General features: G+C 41.9%; 1 protein-coding gene across 9 annotated transcripts in view; it reads left to right on the top strand.

Moving 5' to 3' along the window:
• Cald1 (caldesmon 1) overlaps positions 1–26346 on the top strand; it is a 186006-nt gene that overhangs the window by 159241 nt on the left and 419 nt on the right. For 5 of the 9 annotated variants that reach the window (XM_028866133.2, XM_028866138.2, XM_028866132.2 and 2 more), the window contains 8 exons: positions 1648–1912; positions 4213–4353; positions 9943–9986; positions 10085–10163; positions 12943–13080; positions 14145–14240; positions 17867–17997; positions 19413–19496. In XM_028866133.2, the coding sequence (XP_028721966.1) occupies positions 1648–1912; positions 4213–4353; positions 9943–9986; positions 10085–10163; positions 12943–13080; positions 14145–14240; positions 17867–17997; positions 19413–19419 (901 nt within the window). In that variant the 3' untranslated portion in view covers positions 19420–19496. Of the gene's footprint in view, positions 1–1647; positions 1913–4212; positions 4354–9942; positions 9987–10084; positions 10189–12942; positions 13081–14144; positions 14241–17866; positions 17998–19412; positions 19497–22336; positions 24598–26346 lie in introns of those variants that run through there. The other 4 variants (XM_028866136.2, XM_028866139.2, XM_028866137.2 and 1 more) reach the window with 3 other exon arrangements.

Raw genomic sequence — 26346 nt, 5'->3', positions numbered from 1 at the left:
ATATTAAACAGTGCTATTCATTGTTCCTGAGACAAAGGTGTCAGGCGTGGGATTCCTGTGCCTGGATCTAGTTAGTAATGACCTCACTGTGTGTTCATAATATTTAAACAGAAGCTACTCTACATCTCTGTCTCTAAGCGAAAGACTCCCTGTATCAAGACCTTCAAGAAGAACACCACTAAATTCTCCCCCAGTCCAGTTCTGGGAGGATCCAGCTTGTTTGATGTCACTAGCGAAACAGAGTATACTCTGTTGTTCCTCATTGGCCATCCATCTTGGTTTTGAGGCAGGGTCTCTCACTGATCTGGAGTAAGTGGGGCTGGCTTTCCAAGCTGGCTGCCTGTCTCTGCTTCTCATCATGCCCAGCTCATGGGTTCTGGGGGTTGAACTCAGGTCCCCATGTTTGTGTGGCAAACACTTTACTGAGTGAGACATATCTCAGCCCTCAACCACTTTCTACAGTTTGGACAAAGTGTTTATTCTCTCTCACTTTACTCATAAGATAAGGATTTTATGAATACCACCACCTCCCCAGTTATCATGACTATTAAAGAGATAATACATTTGAAAACATTCATAAGATATAATGAATGACCCCTTTGATCTTCAGTAACCACCCTGATCACACCACATCTGTAATAATTTAGAGTTTTAAATCCTGACAAAGGATACTCCAGTTGTGTTGGGGTTAGAGAGGGTAGAAATACATATTTTGAATAAGAAAAATTTCCCAGAGGCTCTATCAAAACAGACATACCTTATTGGGTTTAACTCATCCAAGAAACAATAGGGCCCAAATAGTGGTAAACAGCTGTAATCCAGCATTTAGGAGGCTGAGGTAAAAGAATTATGAGCTCGAGCTAGAGGCCAGCTGTAGAGAGATCCTGTCTCAAAAAACAAGCGAACAAACAAAAGCCCTACAGTTTGGTAGTGCTGACTGTATTCTCAACGTCCTGCAACAGAGCTCCACGGTCATTTCATCCCGCAGAACTGGGATTCCAGTCACACAGCTCCTCCTCGGCCACCTCTACGCCCCAGGGAACCGCCATCCCTTCTCTGTTTCTATGAATTTGATATTACCATAGATTCCTCATACAAGTAGAATTTTGAGGTATTTGTCCTTTTATAACTGGCTTCTCTCATTTAATGTAATAGCTTCAAGTTTATCCACATTGTAGCATGTGTTGGTATTTCTTTTGAAGGCTGAATAGTATATCCATGGTGTGGATATACCACATTATGCTAATTCATTCATCCCACAGTGGACTCAGATTGCTCCCACCTCCTGGCTCTTGCGGATAATGTTATGAATGTAGGTATTCCACCACCTCAAGACCTTGCTTTCAATTCTTTGGACTATGTATGTGCCAAGTGGTCTGTCCAGATCATATATACAATATCATTATTTTCAGGACTGCACAGGACTGTGATGTTTTCCCCACACTAGGTGCTGCACCATTTTTACCTTGCCCTAGTAGAGGCTCTCATGAAGTCCTTATATTCCATGTAGATCCCCAACCAACCCCAGGGCTGGTGTGAGGATCAGGTACCTGGGTATAGCGCCTGCAGACAGACATCCCCTCCCTCGAACGGGGGCTGCAAGACAGAACCAGGTAACTAACTACCTTGCCTTTTCTCCTCCCTCAGCCCCAGCCGCCCAGGAGGCCGGGCCAGTGGGGACAAGGAAGCTGAAGGTGCCCCACAGGTGGAAGCTGGCAAGAGGCTAGAGGAGCTGCGCCGTCGCCGCGGGGAGACTGAGAGCGAAGAGTTTGAAAAACTCAAACAAAAACAACAGGAGGCGGCCTTGGAGCTGGAAGAGCTGAAGAAAAAGAGGGAGGAGAGAAGGAAGGTCCTGGAGGAAGAGGAGCAGAAAAGGAAGCAGGAGGAAGCTGACCGCAAAGCTAGAGAGGAGGTGAGGGCTGCCTGGCCCAGCCAGGGGAAACCTGGATGTCCCCAAGTCCTTAAGTGCATGGCCCATGACCTTGTAACTCAGAGAGGAACAGTCCCTTCAAGTCCCCTGCCACTCTTCTGAGTGTACACTCTTGAACATATAGTGTATCAATAACCAGCCTGGTAGCTCAGTCAGTAGAATGCTCGCTCAGCATGCACAAGGCCCTAGATTCAACCCACAGCAGTACTTATACCCAAGTGGTGGAGCACCCCTGTAATCCTTGCGCTTAGGAGGTAGAGAAGAATCAGAAGTTCCAGGTCATCCTCCTTCACTCCATATCAAGTTCAAGGCTATCCTAGATTATAGGAGACCCTGTCTCACAGTAATAATAACAGTCATTTATTATGATGGTAAACTGGCATGTTTCTGAACCCAGAATACTTGTGTCCCCATTTTCCAGATGAAGAAACTGAAGCACAGAGGAGTGTGTATACTTGTCCCACTGAGCCTCTTGTCCTATAAGAGAGCCTCTCAATGAGGAACAGTGGGGAATCGGAGAGAGATGAAAGGCTTGCCACCCATCACAGAACCAAGCTGGGAAGCAGAGTGGGTGGGTGGCTTCATGCCTGGAATCCTAGCACTGGAAGGCTGAGACAGTAGAATGTTGAGTTCAAGGCCGGTCTGGGGTCTATAGTAAGTTCCAATCCAGCCCCGTTACACAGAGAAATTCTGCCTGCCAACAAAATACAACAAAAAGAGAAAAGAAAGAAAAACCCTAGCTGTTGCATGATGTCTAACATTCAGAGAGTCTTTGTAGAGATGTTTATAGATTATTATTGCTGGTGTGTGTGTGTGTGTGTGTGTGTGTGTGTGTGTGTGTGTGTGTGCGCTATGTATGCATGTGGTGTATCTGTGTGTGGTGGTCAGAGCACAACTTTGTGGAGTTGAGTCTCTCCTTGTACATTTTACATGGGTTCCAAGGATCAGTCTCAGGTCTCCAGGCTTCTACCACGAGCACCTTTATCTGCTGGGCCATCTCCCTGACCCTCAAGTTTCTTCAAGCAGATTAGAATGTACAGAGGCTAGGACGGTATCTGCTTTGTTCACTATGGTATCCCAGGACCAACAGTGGCTTGCTGGGCCACCAGAGCCCTGCCACTGCTGGCAAAAAGCATTTGTCTCATTTTTAACACAGAACAGATCGGGTTACAAGGGGGGAAATGACCTCAGCACATGAAAAACCAGCTAGGTCAGCTACAACGTAGATCACTACGGTTTATAAAGTGCATCTTTCCTTTCATCCTAGGGTTCTTACTTTAGGGGGAAAGAAACCAGGAATCAAATAATTAGAGTGACTTGGTTGAAGATGTTTGATGGATAAGTGAGGGGATAAGTGTGAGGACCCTGCTTTTCCAACTCCTGAGGCTAGAACTTTGCAGGCCTCCTATTCCCTCCAAATATGTGACAAGATTTTCACTCTTTCTTTTTCTGAAATGGATGGTGTACAGTTTCCCTAAGTTGTATGGAAAGTTTGGATGAATTATTCCAATGTCTCTTCCAACTCCCACTTCCAATGAGGCCATGACCTCTAACTGAAAAGTGACCGTGATAGTAGAAGTTTGTAAGCTGACAGACCTGGAATTGTGTCCTGACTCTGCCACTGACAAGCTGGGAGCTTGGGACACCCTGAGCTACCCTGTCTTATTTTCCTTGTCTGTGAAATAGTATCTATTTTGCAGGATTTTTTTTATGACTAAGTAGATGGCTGTATTCACAGTAGCTGACACATCACAGGCACTCAAAAAGTAGGAACTGTCATGTGACATTGATTGCTTACAAGGGAATATCAGGACAGTAACACAAAGGATTCCTTCCATCTTGACCACCCTTGCTGGAAACAGGCAAGGGGAGCCTTCATATTCATTTACATATTCAAAAGTGGAAGGTTTTGTTAAGTGACTTACAAGATGGTAACATATCACCTTTAAAGGAGACTTGTCCAGCAGGATGGCCGTCTAAACATTTCACATAATTTTTCTAAATTAGGTGTCATGAACTTAGGTGATTGCTTGTGGTTCTGTTTTATAAATGAGGAAACAGAGGCAGGTAGTAAGTAAGATTAAGGTCACACTGATGGAAAGTACCCCTCCAGAGTGCAAACCCAGCTAGTGGACTCCAGTGTTCAGGGTTACTCTCTTCTGAGCACCCCAGAAGATTGGATAATATCCATGGTAGAGTTAAGCCGCCTCTGACTGCTGCTCTTGGGCCCACAGCACTAGAAGCAGATTGTGATGTGTTGCTATTTGCTCTGTCTGTCTCAGGAAGAGAAGAGGAGGCTAAAGGAAGAGATTGAAAAGAGAAGGGCAGAAGCTGCCGAGAAACGCCAGAAGATGCCGGAAGATGGCTTGTCCGAGGACAAGAAGCCGTTCAAGTGTTTCACTCCTAAAGGCTCATCTCTCAAGGTATTTTTGTCCTTATTAAAATTCTTATTAAACTTCTCTTCTGGTATCATAGTAATGTGATTGGAGCCCCTTTGTTTTTTGACCATCCAAGACTTCCTTTGCTTCGTTTAACTCTTTGCTGTTCTATGTTAATCTGTTCAGGCTACTATATCAAAACATCTTTTTGACTTGGTAACTTATAAGTAACAGAAATGTATTGCCCACAGTTCTAAAAGCTGAAAAGTCCAAGATCAAGGCACTAGCAAATTCAGTATCTGGTTCTTAGTAGATGACACCACTTTCTTCCTATTCTCATACAGTGGAAGGGAAAAGAAGGGGCCAGCAAGCTCCCTCTGGCCTCTTTACGAAGTGTACTAACCCCATTCATGAGGAGTCTACTCTTTTATAGAGCACTTTGAAGACTGGATAGCACTATATGAATTTTAGAGGGCTACAGACATTTGACCACTGACTCTTTCAGATGCTTTTCATGTTAATGTTGTGATTTCTAAAAGCACAACTGGAATTAGTCCAGTGCAAACTGCAAAGCTCTTACTGTAGGAGATGAGCTGCAACGTGGATAGGGTCATTTTTCCAGGAGAGGTAGGTCTTACTACTGCCTTCATGGAACAGCCTCTAACTCTTAGGACAGAAGTTCTTGTCCAGAGAAGAGAGGAGGAGCAAAAGGAGCTGAAGCCAGGGAGACCATGGAGTGGCTGAGACATGGGGGGAAAGGCAACAGACTCCATCGGTCATTTATTACCAAGTCTCTCCTTGGCTTTGAACGCCCAGTACACTCACTACCTTATGTATTGAAGGTATTTGAGAAATGTTTGCAGATGAATACTGAGTGAGTGAGTGAAGCCTCAGCGAACCTTTAACATTCCTATCCTGTCTTCACCTACCTTTAACCTAACTAGACTACAACCATCAATAATGGACAAAGCCAGTGTTGAGTCTCAGCTAGGCTCCCATGGCTACATGTACATGGGTGTATGAAAGTGAACAAAAGCCAGTCCCCTCCACTTTACAGTTATGGCCTCTTTGTCAGAATGTTTTTTATGTGTATGTGAGGGTACACATGTGTGAGGGGACATGTATGCATGAATGTACATACCTGTAGAGGCCAGAGGTAAACTCAAGTGTTGTTCCTCAGAAGACACCCATCTTTATTTTTTTGAGTCAGGTTCTCCACTTAGCCTAGAATTGCCTGTCTCCAGGTTCCCAGAGCTGTAATTATAAACAAATGCAACCTCAGTTGGCCTTTTACATTGGGACCTGGGGTTTGAATTGAGGTCCTCAGGATTCTGGGACACATACTTTACCAGATGAATTGTTTAGCAGCCCTCAGAATTCAAATAATTTCACTTAGTTTTTATGATGGTGTGGATGCTAGTCACAGGTTGGTTTGTTCCTTTGGAGACATTGCCTCGCTATGTAGCCCTGGCTGTCCTATAACTTGTTATGTAGAGCAGGCTGGTCTCAAATTCACAGAAACTCACCTGCCTCTGCCTCCTAGGTGCTAGAATTAAAGGCATGTACCACCATGCCCAGCTTGGTTACAATTCTGATACTTCCCAAAGTACCATTGTAAATTGGGTAATATTTGGTTAATCACAGACCACATGCACAATACTGGTACATAATGACATTGTAGGTGTCTTAGTTTCTATAAGTAGGAATAAAGCATGATGCTCACACAGTGAAATCACCCAATGGACAATGTGTTTCTCAGAAGGTATCCTTGTTGCATGGAAATCTGTGACTTTTGTATTTGGACACTCATCTCAGGATCTGCTATGAAAAAATCCAAGACCTACACTTAACAAAAATCCATTTGACTTATACCTCTACATCGTTGTTCTTCATTGCAGAAAGTCAGGACAGGAGCTCAAACAGGGCAGGAACCTGGAGGCAGGAGCTGATGCAGAGGACATGAAGGGATGCTGCTTACCAGCTTGCTCCTCATTGTTCACTTAGCTTGCTTTCTTATAGAACCCAGGGTCACCAGCCCAGGGATGGCGCACTCACAATGGGCTGGGCCCTCCCACATCAATCACTAGTTAGGAAAATGTCCTACAGGCTTGCCTACAGCCTGATCTTATGTGGAGGTATTTTCTCAACTGAGGCTCCTTCCTCTCAGATGACTATAGCTTGGGTCAAGTTGACATACAACTAGCCAGCACACCAATCTAAGCCAGAGTAGGAATTTATTTTTTAATATCTGATATTTATAACATAACTAATCCATGCTGCATACTGTGAAAAAGAAAAGTACAAATTGAGGTTGCTGCCCCTTGATGGGAATCTAGTTGACTGCCTCACGGAAATGATTCAGGACTCACAAAGGGAACAACATCCAAGCCAGTGAGCCCTCAAAGCACAGCACAAGGCCTCCAGTAAGCCAGCTCATCTCTGAACACTGAAATTTGAATTTTATGTAATTGTTTTATGTCATGAAATAGTTTTTCAACCTCTTAATAATGTAAATTTTTGTTAAAAGTGGGGACTGGAGAGATGGCCAGGAGTTAAGAATACTTGTTGCTCTTGCAGAGGATCTGGGTTCAGGTCCCAGCACCCACTCAGTAACTCCAGTTCCGGAGAGCCTAACACCTCTTCTGGCCTCCATGGGCAATGCATGCAGACATACATACATGCATGCAAAACACCCATACATATAAAATTAAAAAAAAAAAAAACCTCAAAAAGAGTGCTTAAGCCTGGACATGGCAACACACTCCTATGATCCCAGCACTGGGAGACTAACGCAAGGGGATCATCAGTTTATGGCCAGCCTGGACTACCTGCCTAGTGAGTTCCAAGTCAACCTGAGGTACAGAGAAAAACCCTGTCTCAACAAAACAAATGCAAAACAATAAAAAAAAAAAAAAATGTTTTCCTTTGATTGTTTGGGAGCTTCATGGCAAACCCAGTCTCGACCGTGGCTTAAGAATCACTGATCAACTAACCAGAAGAACCCTCCCTCCACTCTGCTTATCTCTGAGCAGTCACAGGGTGCAGCCTGTCCCCAGGTCTGCTCTCTTGTTCCTGGATCAACAAATAAAGAAAACAATGTTCTCTCTTCCTTTCTTAACATCTCTCCCAAGTTGAGCCTTCCTTGAATAGTCCTGATAACAAGAGAGCAGTCACTGAGACTTCTCGATCCTATCTACTCTGATTTCTGGAGAGACTGGGCTTCCTCCCCTTTTCACTCTTTAATCATCTCCTTTCTACCAAGCCCCTCAGTGTCCTGTTTCTCATGTCTATCCTTCAGCTACATTCTTTCCATCCAAACTTCTTAGGAAGCCCCTTTCTGTGTTCTCTCTCATGGAACTGCACATATCAACAGTCATTTAAAGTCAATGCATAGAAAGGACCAGAGCATTTTTAATTTCTACATAATAGAGATGAGCATGTAGGAATACACTATGTGCTACTTGTCTCGATGGCATGCTCCTTAAGGAACTGCCTGGGATTTTCCTAAATGCAGCTTATCCTATAATGGAACCCAATAGCTAGCCATGCTCTCTAGACCACAGCTTTGGTTGTAACTGTTCTAACATAGGTGGTACTGTATAATGCCAATGGGAGGGGAACGTTTGAATTTTGACCTCAAAATAATACTGAATGGTATATTTTTGTATCACTTATGATTTCCACTGTCTGGGAAATTCTAAACATGAGTTCTCATTGCTTGAGTATGGAAGCAATGAATGATAACATACGCAAAGAATAAATTTTAAGTAGATTAAATCTAGAGGTCTTTGATGTTGTTTGTGTTTGAGTTTATTGATGGAGAAGTGGAGTGTGAAGTAAAGAAAATACACAAACTAATATCTAAAACTAGCAGTATTCTCTCTTCCTTAAGTCTGTTGAGACAGTACTGCTAGCTCCTGGTCATCAAGGGCACCAACGTCCCTCCTTAAATTCCTTAAGTATTGCACAGTGTTTAATTCATAAACTCCACATGAACTGATTATTTAGAGCAGACTGTTAAGGTATTTCCCAGCAAGAGTCAGTAAATGGAGGGTGAGTCCTCACAAAATTAGAAAATGAAGTCAAGCTGGATGGACTCTTCAGGAGGAAGGGGAGTGTGACAGGGCCTGCGGCTTGAGTTGGTGTGACAGCAGGATGACCCGAGTCACTAAGATGCTGCCAGAGCCACACACAAAACACAAGCCTCAGCTCTGCTCTGTACTGACTACACTGTACTTCCTGCCATCCTCCGTACCCTAAGTCTCTGTAAAGTATTTGAGTTACTAAAAAAAAAAAAAATCCCCTCTAATTCATGCGTGCCTCCCCTCACTTTCATAAGTTCACTCGAGAAATTGTAAAGCACAGAACTCAGTTCAAATATCAAAACTTCTGAAAAGCCTTCTCCCCCACCCCACCCCACTTCGTCTTATGGATGTAGCATCATGTTCCCATCTTTAATATGGCACCTACCACTGACATTTAAATGTTTTATTTATATGTTCTCCTAATCTACTAAATGTGCATTCTCCTTAAAGGACCTTTTGTTCTCTTAGTCTGCCAAGGAACACACATGCTGAAAGGCTCCAAATCCTACCCTGTCCAGGAATCTACTATAGTAACCTGCCCTAGGTCGATGGACTTCAGTGCCCCCTTCTCTCAAATCAATCCGGATAAATAGAACAGATTACTACAGACTGGGTAGTTATTGCTGGGTGTGATGGCACATGCCTACCCATCAATCCAGCACTTAGGACACTGAGGCAAGAGAATCAGGCATTCAAAGACAGCCTACACTACATAGTAAGACATTGTCTCAAACAAACAAACAAACAAAAATCCTCAAGCAGCTAAACCGAGTAAACATTTGTTTTCTACAGTTTTGGAGACTGGGAAGTGCAAGGTCATCAGTATGTCAGCTCTGCTGATTCTGGAAAGGGTTTTCCTCCCCCCCCCTCCTCCTCTTCCTCCACAAATGGGCACATTCTTGCTGTCTCCTCAGGTGACAGAGACCAGACAATAGGCAAGCTCTCTTGTCTTTTTCATCAGTGCACTAATGCCATTCATGAGGACTCTACCCTCCTGACACAATTACCTTGCAAAGGATTCCATTCCAAATGCCATCACAGGAGATTTGGATTTAAGTATAAGAAGTTTGTCATTGGTCTATATTATGTAAGACCATCTTACTAGCTGTTTCTTGCTTCCAAAACTTAATGTCTCCCCTACCCCTGTCTCTGCATTCTTTATCCTCTTCCAATCCTACTCTTTCTTCCCCAGTGTCAAATACATTATTCCTAGTTTTCTCCCCATCTGGGTGCTGTGCCCGCCATCACTGTAATGCCCTCACATGCTCTGTGGTGTTTTGATTTACTAGGTTCAGGAATGATAGTGGTGTAGTTGAAGGGCACTGTGAATAAGCTACAGGCCACAGAGCAGGACCAAAGGAGAAACTTGGTCCATTCTGGGCACGCCTTGCCTTCCAGGAGTGTTCTGAAGTTTTTTCAAAGGCACATCGGTGTAGTCTCCATTTAGCCATGTCTCATTCTGTAAGGCTTCAGAGCTTCCCACTGTTAGGACTTTGACACATACTGTTCCCTCTGCATATTCACAAGGCTTCTTCTTTTCTATTTCTAGATAGAGGAACGAGCAGAATTTTTGAATAAGTCTGTGCAGAAAAGGTAAATACAATTGACTGTTCCGTTGAGACTCATCAGCTGTCACACACATGGAGAGATGTCTTTTGTCTCTTATTTTCATGTCTGTGCTTATTTGGCAGTGGTGTCAAATCTACTCATCAAGCAGCAGTAGTCTCCAAGATTGACAGCAGGCTGGAGCAGTATACCAATGCAATTGAGGTGAGTGCTGTTCCCTGGGCACAGTCCTGTAAAATGGAAACAGGCTGTGATTACATATGTGGGTACTGGAACACTCAGGGTGATGAATGAGTCTGGCACCCTGATAATATTACAATATTAATAATGATCTCCACAACTATGAACTAGCTGTGGAGAAACACAGTAAGAAAGATGCATTAGGGACTCTTGGGTAGATTGTTTTTTAACACTTATACTCTACATTTTCCTTGAAGTGAATGGATTCAATAAATAGGTTTTCTTTTAGATTTTTTAATTTTATGTATATGAATGTTTTGCCTGCATGTCTATATGTGCACCCCTGGAACTGGAATTATAGTTGTGAGCCACCATGTAGGTGCTGGGAACTGAACCTGGGTCCTCTGCAAGAGCAGCAAGTGCTCTAAATCACTAAGCCTTTTTTCTCTAGTCACTAATGAATAGATTGATGGATGTATACATCATAAGTAGTCACAAGTACATCTTGAATTTTCCTTGCAGAAACCTCCTATTAATAAATATAGTAGCGTGAAATAACATCAAGATGAGAGCCAACTTGTGTTTAATCATCATCCATTTTACTTGGTTGGTTCGTATTTAAAGGGTCATAGTTTTATGCTCCTATCAATTCTGTTTTCTATTCAGTTGACCTGGGAATTTGATGATGTTTGGAAATAATGTATCTTTCTCATCAGAAGCTGAAAGAGTAGCATCACTGATCAAGATGTGATGCTGGGCTGGTCTTTGCATGGCCTTGAGTGATGGTTTTAACCTGTATCGAGCATCCTCAGTGAAGTGACTGGCTTGGATTCATTTGCTTCTTTGCCTCTCCTTTGTACCCAGGGCAGAGATGCCTATAAAGTAGCTCACAAATGGGGAGAGAGGTTGAGAGAGGAGTCTTATGATTTATCAAGCACTTAATGAAGTACTAACACCCAAGATGTGATTTTTATTCACAAGATTGGTGTCCACTAAAATATGACAAACTATAGACAACTCATTTCTCTGGTTGGGATTGGTCCTGGCACTGACAAATGAAGGTAGGACGGTGGCCTCAGACTTGGCACAGATGTGTAAGGTCATTTTCTTATGGCTGCTGAAGATGTTACTCATCCCTGCCAAACTATTGGCTACAGATCAGGACTGATGGAGAAACTTGTGCCATCTGGGCTTGTCTTTGTTGACTGCAGGAAAGTTTCTCAGAGACATGCCCTTCTTGTGTGTATCCTTTGTCCCTTCCAGTGTATTCTCTATGCTGTCCTGCCTTGGCCTTTCAGCCTTGAAGAACTTCCCCACTTCAGGGCATCTGCACATGCTGTTTTTCTCCATAGAATGAAGACCCTTCCTATTCCCTTTCCCACTTCTGAGTCTCCAGTAGAATCTGGTTATAAATCTTACTTCCTCAGAGTATCCTTAGCCTGACTGATGTCCCCAAACTAAATACCATTCTCCTGTTAGGTGCTCTCTTCTAGGGCTATACTGCAATCCATTATTTTCATAGTGTTTACTACAATGCAAAATAAGTGCTAGTTAGTATACTGGCTACTGTCACTTAGCCTATCAAAATATCGGCTTACTGTGGCTTATGGAACAAACTGGCTGGCTTTGACAAACTCTACCAATGTTCACATAGTAGGTGCTAAAAACCTATCTGCTGGGTGATGGCTCAGCAGGTTGTGTAATCATGTGGGACTTGCCTTGTAATCTGAAGGCTGGAGTTCAGACCCCCAGCACCCATCTAAAAGCTGAAGGCATGGCAGCCTGCGTTTGGGAAACAGACACAGGGACCCTGGAGCAAGCTGCTTAGCTAGAGCAGCAGAATCAGTGGCCTCCAGGTTCAGTGAGAGACCCTGCCTCAGTGTATAAAGTGGAGAGCAATCAAGGAAGACACTGGACATCACCCCTGGTTTCCACATGCACACCGCACACACACATACACATTTAAAAATAAAACAGAGGGCTGGGCGGTGGTAGCACACGCCTTTAATCCCAGCACTCGGGAGGCAGAGGCAGGTGGATCTCTGTGAGTTCGAGGCCAGTCTGGGCTACCAAGTGAGTTCCAGGAAAGGAGCAAAGCTACACAGAGAAACCCTGTCTCAAAAAATAAAATAAAATAAGATAAAATAAAACAGAGCAGACTACCTTAGGCAGCAACTGCACAAGCAAAAGAGCCTAAGTTTGAGCCCTAGGACCCACATGAAAAAGCTAGGCATGGCTGCACACATGCAATCCAGTGCTAAGGGGGCAGATACAAGTGGATTCTTGGGTGTCACCGGCCAGGCAGACTAGCTGAATCCATGAACCACCCCTCCCCTCAAAAAAAGTGGATGGCTTCTAAGGAACAGCACCTGAGTTTAAGACTTGGGTCTCCTGCACACACACACACAAGACACACACACACACACACACACACACACACACACACACACACACCCCTCTGGCCTCCACATGCATGCACACATACACACACAAACATGCAAACATGCATGCACATTAAAAAAAAAAAAACACCAAAAAAACTATCTGCTGAAGAAATGGAGTTCTCTGTCTCCTTAATGATAACTAGAGCCCTAAAAAGCATATTTATTTTCTGAAAGATCTTTTCCAGCTCTGATGGTATGTGTGGAGAATCACATCATCAAAATGGAGTTGTACAACAGACACTACGAATCCCTTTCGATGACGTTTACACCATGGCATTTTTAGTTGATTGTGTAGAGTGAGATCAGCTCGCTGTGATTTTATGAGGACAAGCTTCTTAAAACTTATTTCCACATTTCAGGGAACAAAAGCTTCAAAACCTACTAAGCCTGCAGCATCAGATCTTCCTGTTCCTGCTGAAGGTGTCCGCAATATCAAGAGCATGTGGGAGAGAGGGAACGTGTTTTCATCCCCCTCTGCCTCGGGAACACCAAATAAGGTATGAGTGTGGCTCTCATCATCCTCAGTTTTGAAAAGTGGATTTTTCCTCCATTTGTATTAGGAATAGCCTTCGTTCACAACAAATGCAATCAAGAATGGACAATCAGCACTTTGATTTGAAAAAAAAAAAAAAAGGAAAAATAAAGCAAGCCCATAGAGAATGTATTCATGGGGCTAGCCTGTGTACTCAGCTGTGGCATGGACCACTAAATGAAGTGCTTGCCTTTAATTATCAGCTTTTAGGGCTGGGATTGGATGAGGGGACATGGAAGAAAAACTGATACGCCTCTTTTTTAAAGATTTATTTTATGTGTATGGGTGTTTTGCCTGTGTGTATGTCTGTGCGCTGTGTGCACTGTGTGCATGCCGGTGCCTGTAGAGGTCAGAAGAAAGCATAGGATGCTCTGGAAGTGGAGTTACAAATGGTTGGGAGCCACCATGTGGGTGTTGGGGATTGAACCCAGGTCCTCTGGAAAAGCAGCCAGTGCTCTTAACCACTGAGCCACCTTTCCAGCCCCCTAATATTCTTTCCAAAGGGACAGAATCAATACAATAAATATACATTATTGTAAAGGAGAACATATTAAATTGACTTATGTGGTGGAGGCTGGGTCAACCATGGCTGGCCGCACGCTGGAGAGGCTGAGCACCCACTGAAGATGGCTGTTTAGCCCACAGTACTGGGTGCCTCGGCAGTCCCAATCTGGCAATGAAGGCCTGGGGGATGCCTGGAGAGCTACTGGGCTTTAGTCCACATTGGAAGTGTGAAAAACTGGGTTCTTATGTTAGCGAAGGAAGACTGGCTACCTAAATCACCGGAAAGATGTATTCCTTCGCAAGCCGTGAGGCACACAGGCAAAGCAGTGCTTCTCCACATCCAGGGGTGGGGCAGCGAGTGTCTTCCTCATCTTCTCTAGTTACTCCCTCAATCAGGTTGCTAATCAACCACTGCAGATTTAAGGATACCTTGAAGTCGCTCGGAGGATTTCCTAGGTAAATGTACTTTTTTCTTTAGTATTTGCGATGACTGGCTTTATTTTACTTTATTTTATTTTTTTGCAGGAAACCGCTGGCCTGAAGGTGGGAGTTTCCAGCCGGATCAATGAATGGCTAACTAAATCACCAGATGGCAACAAGTCACCTGCTCCAAAGCCTTCTGTAAGTGGCTTGGGGGCATTTCTGAGTTTCTGGGATCTCACAACCTACACAGCAGAATAAAAGAGCAGTTGGCTTGCCTGCCTGGAGAGAACGGCTTTCTTAACCTCTGCCGCTGCTGAGCAACACACTGGTGGGTGTGCAGACCTGGAGCAGCCTGAGCAGCTGCACTATGAGTCGAGATGAAACAGAGCCTGGCCTCTGCCTGAGCGAGAGGGAAACTTAGCCCTAACACACGATGCTGGGGCAGTTTAATCAAGACCCGCTGCATTTCTCTCCTTTTTCCTTTATTTGTTTATTTATTTACTTATTTATCTGTTTATTTGGCTTCTAGTCTATAAATCACACACAGGAATGTATAATCAAAATGCCATTTTAGTCTGGTTACTTCTCCCTTCTTGGGAGGCTGAGCCAGGTGGATCTCTGTGAGTTTGGGGCCAGTTTGATTTACAGAGCAAGACCCAGGACAGGCACCAAAACTACACAGAGAAATCTTCTGTCTCGAAAAACAAAACAAAAGAAAAAACAAAAAAAAAAAAAAAAAAAGATTATGTTTTGAGGCCATGTTTTCTAATTTTACCTAATTTCTAAAACTTAACACAAAATAGTTATTTAGTAGCTTTTGAAATAATTGCTATTGTATATAATATAAATTGAATAATTTTTTATCAACACCTGCAAAGGAAAACCATAGAAAATTGGAATATTCCTCCCCCCATACACCATAACCAGTAAAAATGAAAATTACAAAAATTGACTTCATATTATTTTAGACCACTAAAACTTTCTTATTTGCTAAGTATAAGCTAGTTATACAAATACTCCTTTAACTCTTTCATTGAATACATGTAATCGCCTTAGAGTTGTTACTAGAATAAATGAGCCATTCGTGGTCCCCATTCAGCCTGCTCTGCTAAACTGGCTCTGTAGTTTTATTGGTATCAAGGGAGCAGAAAGTGAATTGCCATAACCCACATTCATTGTTTTTAAGTGATTGAGAGAGAGAGAGAGAGAGAGAGAGAGAGAGAGAGAGAGAGAGAGAGAGAGAGAGATTGAGATACAGTCTCTCTTCATAGCCCTAGATGTCCTGGAAATCACTATATAGACCAGGCTGGCACTGAACATAATTTTCACTCTTTAAGAAGAAAAATATCCCAGATCCCAAGCCTTTAAAGAGTTAAGCCCCTGTAGCATTTCACTGCATCTGTTGGCTCTACATATAATCTCCAAAGTCACTAAATCCTAGCACTTCCCAAATTATAAAGGAGAGACAGAAGTGTTTACATTCCCTTCTTGGGTGCAACACCATAGGCTTTTTAGTTAATATTCTACCCAGAGTCTTTGCATAAGGCTTCACAGGAGGTATATGTCAGAGTGAACTCAATTTATAGTTGTGAAAACATTATACATTGAAAAAGATACCCCCTCCCCCCAAGTAGGTAAAGGAGAGTCAATAAAAGAAGAAAGGAGGCAAGACACCACACCCAGATGTCTCTTTGGAGCCTCAAGTTTCACTACCAGCCATCTTGACATGAAAGTATTAATTAGTTTTAAATAGAAATTAATTATGGTCATTTCTGTCAATGGTATGGCTCTAGACCCATGATTACTATTTTTTTTTATTTTTGAATTATGGATCCCTTTGATAGCCAAATAAAACTAAAGACCCTTCTATAACTTGTAAATTTGGGATGTTCATGGACACATACCCTTCTTGAGATACTCTCATGAGAGAAAAAGACACAGAGATAAATGCTTTCTCTTTGAGTATGGCATCCTACTGCTATAGAGGAGATGATCATTCCTTTCCTCCCATGTTTACAGCATGTGTGGTCTAGTTCCTTCCTGTACCAGGTTGTCCTCGTGTGTTTGGTCCAGTGCTTTCTCTCTAATCTGTTATCAGTACCAGACTTGACTAACTTCCCATCTTATATATTGCCATCCTAGTGGAAGGGTTTAAAAGATTAAATATAAGTGGAGTTATTATCATAGATGTAATTGTATTAAGGATCCCACACCAAAGATTAGCAATAACAGTTCCTGGGGTTATTGATGGCCTCCTAAAAAGTGAAAGGACAGAAAAGTAATACAGGGGACTTATAAAATCAATGGCTACTTCACCTCCATTGACTTGTTGACTTATCTAAGAAAGCAAAGAAGGAAAGAATATGACAGTATAGATTTTAGTGATCACTTTCTTCTCATTGGGTTTGGTGGATTTGTGTGGCCTCAAATAAGAACCAGATTAGAAATAAGAAATACATATTTTATGTCATAAGTAAAATACTAGTTTGGTTATACTCATTAAGCCTTTTTAAGTTTTGCACACATTCCTCTGGTAGTATTCCCTCCTATAATTTAGACCTAGCACCCACCATGTCAAATTACAGCTAGTCGTGTGGCCATCTCCTGGAAGGAGATAATGACTCGGAACCCAACAAGGCAGGAATGGTGAAGCACTGATTCTGTGGTTCCAGCAGGAGGGAGATAAAGTTTCAGTGTGGAAAAGGCCACCAGAATCCTGCAGATGTGTAGACTGTCAAACCATCCAAGGAAGGTAGGATACAAAGATAGGTCAAACAGGGATCTTAGGTCCTGTCCATGAGGTGTCACAGTGGTGACCTGCAGCTAAGTTCTGACCCACGCCGTAGTGGTTTTTACTTTTCAAGATATAATTTGGGCACTTTTTTGAAGTATGGAAACATACATTCTTAAATGTATTGGTTCCAGTCCTTCTTTCTTTTCTTATACCAGCCTCTTCCGATGTGTGTGTTTCCATCTTGGCCCTTCAAGACATCCAAGTTTGACCTTTGGGGCTCTGGTTAGACTGATCCTGAGCCCAGGATGTCAGAGCATTATCTGCAAGCAGCATCCAATAGGAGAACTCCTGATAGTAACTTCTGATTCTGGATGAGATACAATTCTCAACCCATTTTTTATTCTCACCATGGGTAGATAGAGGAGAAATCTTAGGTTTGTTGTTTGCAAGTATTTCTCTTGTGGCCATGAGAACAAAGTCAAAGAGAGATTTTTTTTCTTTTCTTTTCTTTTTTTTTTTTTTTTTTTTTTTGGTTTTTCAAGACAGGGTTTCTCTGTGTAGCTTTGTGCCTTTCCTGGAACTCACTTGGTAGCCCAGGCTGGCCTCGAACTCACAGAGATCCTCCTGGCTCTGCCTCCCGAGTGCTGGGATTAAAGGCGTGCGCCACCACCGCCTGGCTCAAAGAGAGATTTTTAAACAAAAGTCTTTATCCATAGTGAAACCCCCACAAGTAGAGGAGTAATCCACAGGACTATCGCTAGTGTGTTGAGTTCTAAAACTCCAGGGGAAAAGCCACACAAGACTTAATAGTTATGGCCTCATTTTCAGAGATGCCAAGAATTACAGGTGCTCAAAACTGTCATCATTATCCCCCAGAAAATAAGCATATTTAAAATTAAACATCGTCCTGCCTTGTGTATTTTTCTGGGACATTCAAGCTACTTATGAGTAAAATTTATAGACTTCCAGTATAACTTTGTAACTGGAATTCAATTCTGAATGTTTTAGCTGGTTTGTCTATTCTTTGTATCTAAGCTGCATGTCATGCAGCAATTGAAGTGCTAACTTGTCTTTCTTTTTGTTTAAAAAGAATGATGTCTTTCTCAGTTGGCTTCTCTTCTTCACTCTTTCGTCTCTGGTTGACTGGAAACCTGCCTTTCCTGCCTTCATTTCTCCCTCTTCTCCCAGAGTGGCTCTTTCTCTAACATATAGTCTGGTCAGGTAATTCCATTTATATTTCCTCTTTGACTTGAAAATAATGGCTTACAATGTGGATGTTGATATTTTCTTAAAACACCTTATTTAAACTCTTTAAGTGATCTTGAAAGATTCATCAACACTACTTCAGGGAAATACAATCTATTTTCTTAGGTAGGAACACTCATGTGAAAGAAAAATATTTGTCATCTATGAATCAAATAAATAAGCGATTATGCCCACTTTTCAGAGTCTCTGCCAGCATGTTCCTTACTATACTTGCCAATGGTTTTAGGTCTTCCAGACAATTTGGCAACTTTTACCCACATTGGCAAATGTAGTGGAATTCTTTTTTTTTCTTTTTAATATGATTTGTTGCCTAATGTTCCAAGTTAAATAGGTATCGCTTTCTAATAGAAGATCAGGAATTCATGCCACAAGCCCATAAACTCAATAAGAGTATGACAAATCTTCATATGGCATTATTTAACAGTGTACGTTCAGTATTGAGAGGCCAGTGCTCTGTCAGAAATATGTTCATCGAAACTGAGTATGTTCATCAAAACTGGTATCTATGGAAAACTACAGTTGCTAGCTTTCCCTTCCTAATGAGGAAAGGCATTGCCAAAGTAAGCAGTCCTATTTCAGTAAAACACATTCATTTTCTCCAAACTACCCGTGCCAAGTACTAATATAAGCAAAGGCTGGAAGAAAAGTAAGTGGAAACAGAAATTTGGATCCCTATCCAAATGAAATTATTATGAGATAGTAAACAGGAACCCATGGCTGTATAACTATTATGGGTCATATTTTACTGTTTCCTTCCCAGGATTCATACATGTTCTTAACATACATCATCAATTGCCCACTTCTCTTAGGGTTACCATTTGTGACACGTGATTATTTTTGTGGGGCTAGGTTCTGAACTATACATTTGGCCATCAAGAAACAGAATGATTTTACTGTCTTCCTTCAGGTTGCCAGACCCTAAGATAGTGATCCTGTATAAGGGAGTTGTTAGGGCATGAATAAAACACTACAGGGAATGAGCTGGGGAGATGGGAGCCAGCAAAGAATGTATTAGAGAGCACAGAACTATGGGGGCCAGGAGAATTTAGTTCCATGCAGGCACTACAGAGGCCAGGTGCTTCCAAGTGCGCTCCCTAAGCCACAGTGGTCCTGAGAAGCACTCTAACCTTCCAGCCTGCCTCTTGGGTAGGCAACATGGACGTCTGTAGCCAGAGAGTTGTTAGTGAAGAACCCAGATGCTGTTTGCATTTCCAGCCCATTCTCATGAAACAGGCCAAGGTCTGTTCACAAGTCAGAAGCTAGCGGTTCTTCCATTTTGGACAATAGATGTGGTAGCTAGCTTACGTAGGCCTAGCCAGAAATCATGAATGGTCACCTATCATCTTTTTTTTCCTGTTTTCTTTCATTAGGACTTGAGGCCAGGGGATGTATCTGGCAAGCGAAACCTCTGGGAAAAGCAATCCGTGGACAAGGTCACTTCCCCCACTAAGGTAATATCCTGGGGGGCGGGGTTCCTGTGTCAGCAGTTGATTTTTTTTTCCTGATGAATCATGGAATAAGATGTCCTGGGGTCAAATGAGAAATATTGCTGACTCACAAATCTGTGCTTGGACGGCCATCAGTTTCTAAAAGTCTTGTGTGTGGCTCAGAGAAAGGACAATTTACAAAGTCATTGACACTGCCTGTTTGTCAGGTTTACAGCATCAATGGCTCAGTCACAGAATGGTTTCCAGTAAGACAGTTTCTGAAGAGTTGTCATAGTTGTGGAAAAGCTGGCCAAGAGGCCCATATGGGATAAGCATGGGCTATCTTTCTTGGCAGGGTCCCTGATTGGCTACACAGTTATTTAGGGGAAAACAAATCTCTTGGGACAAATTGTGTGTCGGCTTCATTGGCTCCATTTCTAGAACTCTCCCAGGAAACAATGCCCACAGCCTCAGACTTCAGGCGGCTATGGGTAAAAAATGTTAAGTAGACAAAATATGCTATCCAGTGAAGACTAATGGCTAAGAATGCTTGGTCCTCTAGGAAAAGGGTTTGCATATTTTTCAGAAACACACTCTGGGTGGTGTTTAAAATACACTCAGAGAATAACCAGTACTGCTGGTTGTATAAGGAGGTAATGCGTTCCAAATTGTGGCCTTTCCCCATTTCAAGAAACAGATCCAGCCTGTCCCCCAATAGGAGAAAATTTAGAAAGAGAACTCAGCTCAGTAATAAGGTAAGAATAGTCTGCTTCCAAGTACTGTAGAACCCTAGGATAGAGACTTCTTCAGCAAACTCCAGGCTAATGAGCTTCGTGAAGGCAGCTAGAGGACCACTGCAATCCACTGCAGTGAGGAGGGAGGTCCCCTTTTTCTGCATTCTGCACTCTCTTCAACCTGGTGCAGCTGCCCAAGTGTGCCGCTCCACCTTCTCCATCGGTTATAGATTGCTCTTTTGATCCAGTGAAAGCCACCAGCCCAGTCTCTCTACTCAAAGTGACTTCTAAATACTCCCATTATCCAAATGACTGTCAAGTATGCTAAAAAGGACCCAGTGATGATCACCACTGCCAACCCCCAAGACTGAGGGAACAGCTACTGTTTGGCAGGCACCATTACTGTCTCATGTGATCCTCTAGCTACTTGTGAGAGGCAAGTGGTAGGATTATTCCCATTTTATAGCTGAAGAAAATGAGGCACTGAGAAATGAAATAACTTTTGTAAAGGAACTTGTTAGACAATGTGCACTGAGGGGCAGGAAAGACGGCTCGGTTGTTAAGAGCATTTGCTGCTCCTGCAGATGTCCCAGGTTTGATTCCCGGCACCCACGTAGCAGCTCACAACCCTCTGTAACTACAGTACCAAGGATCGGTACCCTCTCCTAGCCTCTAAGGGCACTAGGCATGCAGTCAAAACACAAACGTAAAACAAAAATAAAACTTTTTATGTTCAAAAAATACCTACACTGATACTCAAGCACTCTGCTCTGAGCCTACATTTTATTTATTTATTTATTTATTTATTTATTTATTTATTTATTTACTTATTTACTTATTTATTTATTTATTTATTTATTTATTTATTTATTTATTTGAGACAGGGTTTCTCTGTGTAACAGCCCTGGCTGTCCTGGAACTCATTTTGTAGACCAGGGTGGCCTCAAACTCACAGAGATCAACCTGCCTCTGCCTCCCAAATGCTGGAATTAAAGGCATTCGCCACCATGCCTGGCTTCTGAACCTACATTCTTAACCATTATCCATATTTTTTTAGAATGTACATTCAGCAGAAAATGTAATGTTCTTAAATTCCCTTCATAATTTTCTATTGGTGGCAGGGGAAGTATGATTTTTTTTTTAAAACACAAAGAATGAACTTGTGGGCCTAAGACTCAAATCCTGGAAGCATAGATATATCTTCCAAAGTAGTGGTCCAAGTATTATGACAGCTTCCTTTCTGAGCAGGGGATGTTGACTATCTACTGTCACAGGTATCAGAGGCCCTGTGGTCACACTTGGGCTATGGAAAGTAGAGCAAAACCACTCTGGAATGGTGGGACTAAAAGGACACCTCTCACATACAGGACAGCATGGAGGGTGCACCTGGGATTGTGCAGGATGGTGGTCTGAAGTGGAGGGGTGCATTTCATGCTCCATGCCTCCCTCACTAGCCTTTCCCACTGATCTCTTACAGTGGACCTAGCTGATTTAATGAGCCAGCAGGTGAGGGGTTCCTTCTCCAAAACATCAAACTCCCTACTTATTGTGTGACCATTCCCTTGAAATGAAAATACACTGTACTTTGAAAATGCAATCTGTCACACATTAATATGTTATTGCCTCAGCAGAAACTTTTAGCACCTGGATGAAGGGGAGAGGAATGGGTAAAGAATAGATTAAGGGTCAGATAAGTCTCAGGGCTCAGTGTGTAGGGAGGGGTAAGGAAAAAAAAGATGGCTAGGGGTAGATGGGAGAAAAGCAGGGAAAAGCATACCCTCTGTCATAATTACATGTTGATGTGGCCTTGACTGAGCTAACCAGTCATGTAAAACACTGGAAATTCCCAGTCCACATGATAGAGCTTAAAAGCCATCTTGACTTTGAGTGTCCTGAGAAAAGATAAAGGTCAACATAGGAAAGGAACATCCAGGAGAAAGAAAAGGTGACAAAAAAATCAGTATAAAGATGGAGTGAAAGGTCCCATTTGAACAGAATGCCAGTAGTACCCTTCCCTTTCATGTTGCTTATATTTACTCCTATCATACCATGAGTCTTTTTAGTTTATTTTTCTGGCAAAATCTGTCCTACTGAAACAGTGTGGGCTGCTGATTTAAAGTTCTCTTCTCTCAGCAGGTTTGAAACAATTGGAGAAAGAACCCAACTGCAAGACGTCTTGCTGGGCCAGCTCAGTTGTAGGGGGCTAATTGCTCTGTTTATATTTATGTTGATTTACTAAATTGGGTTCATTTTCCTTTTTTTTTTTTATTTTCCAATATCCCAGTAAACCCATGTATATGCTCACTATATTTAATAATCACAACTAGAGATGTTCATGGTCAAAGTACTGCTTTTGCAGAGGAGCCTGTTTCTAAAGAAACTCATGCTGTGAAATAGACTCGCTACTGTCTACTGTCATCTGTACAGCGACACCAACCACATTGGAAGTCAACAGAAGGAATTCGAGGTTAAGATTATCTGAGGAATGTATGCAGTATCTGGGGGGGGCGGAATGAACCGTAGGTTTTGTTTTGTTTCAATAAAGACATCATGTTTCTGCACTTTAGACTAAAGCATGGAAGAAATTATCTAAGGCAATTGAAAATATCTGAAAGTAACCCATTTCAGATCTGATATGGGGTAATGATTGTCTTTTTAAAAAAAAGATGTACTGTTGAGATATTGCTTTTTTATGTGCTGATTCATAGACCTAATTGGATGATTATTTTAGCTGACAGTGGTACTGATTTTTTTTTCAGGTTGATTGCTTTGTGGATTTCTTTGGTAGTGATAGTAGCCTGAACCACATTTAAATAACACAACTATGTAATGTATGTGCATACATGTATACAGACACACTAATGGTAGACTTCTCTTAAATGTGCTAGACTATTATATTTAGTAGTATGTCCTTGTAACTAACCAATATCACAGCTTTTGGAGGTTAAATCACAATATTATATTAATATTTCATATTTGCCAGTAGAAACATGGAAGTTAGATATAGCTATGTTTTCAATGCCCAATGACTTATAAGAAAAAAAGTATTTGAAAAAGAGATTAGAAGTGTCAAAATCAGTTGAAATTTCTTATAAGACATAGTATTTAGTTTATAATTGAGGGCAGTCTTGAAGTCCAGTGTGAATTTTATTATGTCTACCATCTGGACCAAGCTCAAAGCCTACTTATTTGTAACAGTGAAGTTCCCCAAAAAGTGACCTACATGATATCTAAGGTTTATTCTTTCTCTACTTAAAGCCAAGCATTTTGGTGACAGTATTGCACAAATCAGAATTCATGTAGCCGCCTAAACAAAGACCAACTTTACCTCGTGTAGAAGCAGACAGGTAAAGTGAGCAAAGGCATGGCAAGGCTTCTATCTTTATGTACTCAGACTTTTTAAATTAAAATCTTCTGTCTTTATTAGTCAGTTGGTACTGTCCTAAGTTGATAATAGCTTTAAATTTCAAAACTATATGTAAATTTTAATAGTGTTACTTTCCCCCTCAGGGGTCTTTAGGAACTCCACCATTAAGACATCATGTCTTCTTCATTCTTCCTAGTAGATAATGAAAAGTACTCCAGCATCTTACAAAATGTTCTTATATCGGCCATCCTATGCATACAGTCTTTGTACAAACTCATACCTCAGCTGACTTAACCCAAATTATCTTAGTCTCCATTCCTTCTGCATTGGGAGAGCCTCCAAAATAACCATTTCTAATCCACATATTTCCCTTCAAGAGGGAAGGGATGGCTTGAGGGGAAACTGCTGCCTTGAAAAGTCTATTCTTCTCATGAATTAGTAAGAGTTAGTTGGGTTCCTTAGCATTTAGCAAACTTGGGCCAAAGGAAGGAAAGCCACTAAGACTACACAAGTCATCTACCCATGACAGAGTAGACATAAGTCTATGATAAGATAAACTAGAATGCACATGGTGCACCATGGAAATGACTTCCATCATTGGAGTAAAATGGATCAAAGTTCAATTTAAGGCTGATGGTGAGAGAGCATGTGTTAGAGCTTTGAACAGAGGTCTTCTGACAGCTATTATCTAGGGTTTTTTTGGTTTTTGTTGCTTTTAAGAAAGTTCAAAGTTGTGAAAGAATGTCTTGATCCTAAATTTTATTCCAATATTTGGATGACATGAGTTTTAGGGTAGAATTTTGTTCTGTTTGGATTTCATCTTTGGGAAAGCAAATTCCTCATTTACTTGTTCAATTACAGCTCTCTGTTATCTTTAAGAGAGGAAACTGCACGTTGAATAGCGTGTTCTGTGAATCTGCCATTGTTAAAAACATTATAAACACTTGGTATTTTTCACTGATGACTGATCGCTGCAATAAAAATATATTGTGAAATGCATCCACAATAAATGGAATTCTTCCAAATATCTCTGCCTCATGCATTTTTCTTTGCTCTACTGATTGTGAGAAATGTGTCTATAATAATAAAGAGGATATCAAGGTGCTTGCACTTCACATTGAGTGTTGGTTTCACTCTATAAAGGAAAAAAGCATTTTGAGACAGGATTTCATGTAGCCCAGGCTGTCCTGGAACTCATTATGAAGCCAAGAATGACCCTGAACTCCTGACCTTCTTGCCTCCTCCTCTCAAGTGCTGAGGTTACAAGTAATTGTTAGCATGCTTGGTACAGATCAGATTTAAAGTATTTCTTACTACAGGGAATTTTCTAACCAAATGCTCAAAAGTGCCCTGAGGTAGACAACTGAGAGAACATTTAAAAAATTCTCCTTCTAAATAAAAGTAAAGGCTAGGTGCCCAGCACAAGCTTGTGATCTGGGGTACTCGGAGGCTGGAGGCAGGAAGAGGCATAGATTTTGTTCATCATCTTGTTCCCAGCTTTAGAGTTTGTGTGTCAGCTCATCCAATCTCAGCTCCACAGATAATACTGACCACTCACTTCACTCCACTTCAGATTTAATAGCAGAATTTTTGCTGCGGCATGTTGTTTTAAGGAACACTCAGTATATTTTATAAAATATGCACGTCATTTAATAGGTCTGGACAGGTCCCTGAGAGTGCATTTCCAACGATTCTGATGCTATGGTGGCTCTGCTGTTTTGCAAATGTTGCTTTGAGAAGCCAGTTCTTCCTCCCCCTCCCCTCCTCCACCCCACCTTCCTCCCCCTCCTCCTCTTTCCCCCACCCACTTAGGTCTGTGTGAGAATGTACTTCAACATTGTCGGTGACGACAAATGAGAGCACTGACTAAGACCAACACTTAATGCTCATAACACTATTAGGTAGGTGACATTATATTCCCGTTTACAAGGAAACTGTGGCACAGAACAGTTAAAGAATTTATTTCAGGCCACCCAACTGAGTACCATAGTTTCAGAGCCGACACCTCTCTTGCTGTGCCAATGGCTCTCAAAATGGAGGTTACAACCAGGTCACCTGCCAGACTTGTGGAAACAGACTATTCCCTCCAGTTTCTGATTCTATAGGTCTGGGGTGGAGCCTGAGAATTTACATCTTAAAAAAATAGCAAATAACATTAATGCTATTGGTTCCATGTCAGGATACCTGGAAAACCACTGTGTTATGCCAGAAGAGAGTAACAGCTGGAACTTGTCCTTCATGTTATGTGAATGAAACAGAGGTAATTGCTTAGAACTTGACGTGCTCTTCACCCTTTTAAGCCTCTCAGTAATCCTACAAGAGAGGTACTAGTCTATTATCTCCATTTTGCAAGTAAATTAATTGAAACATAAAGAACTTTTAAAACTTGCCAACAGTCAGTGAGCTGTTAAGTCACAGAATACTTGACCACTAGTAATAGATTCCTAAACCCACACTCTTAATTACTACACCCCCCACTCTGGCACATGAGATTGCCAGATAATAACTGTGCCTTGAAGAGAGCTCATTGTGTGTGCAGATGGGGAGAGGAGGCCTGAAGAAGTTGCTCTCCTCAGAAGTCCACAGACAAGCGTGTGAGACCAACCCTGTACGCAGTAACTTGACCAGGTAAAGAGACCTTTGTCCTTTTGGCCCCGGGATGTCTTAATCCCAAACCAACAAGAGGCAAAGACTCTTGAAGGGAAAAGAGAAGAACATAATGAAGGCAAGTTTATGGATAGATCCTTAAGTTGAGTCTTGGTTAGCTGCTGAGTGG

The sequence above is a fragment of the Peromyscus leucopus genome, chromosome 3 (genome assembly GCF_004664715.2).
Source record: "Peromyscus leucopus breed LL Stock chromosome 3, UCI_PerLeu_2.1, whole genome shotgun sequence".
In the NCBI taxonomy this organism is placed as follows: Eukaryota; Metazoa; Chordata; class Mammalia; order Rodentia; family Cricetidae; genus Peromyscus; species Peromyscus leucopus.
Note: the sequence above shows the minus strand (reverse complement) of the source record. Positions and strands in the feature narration are given on the sequence as shown.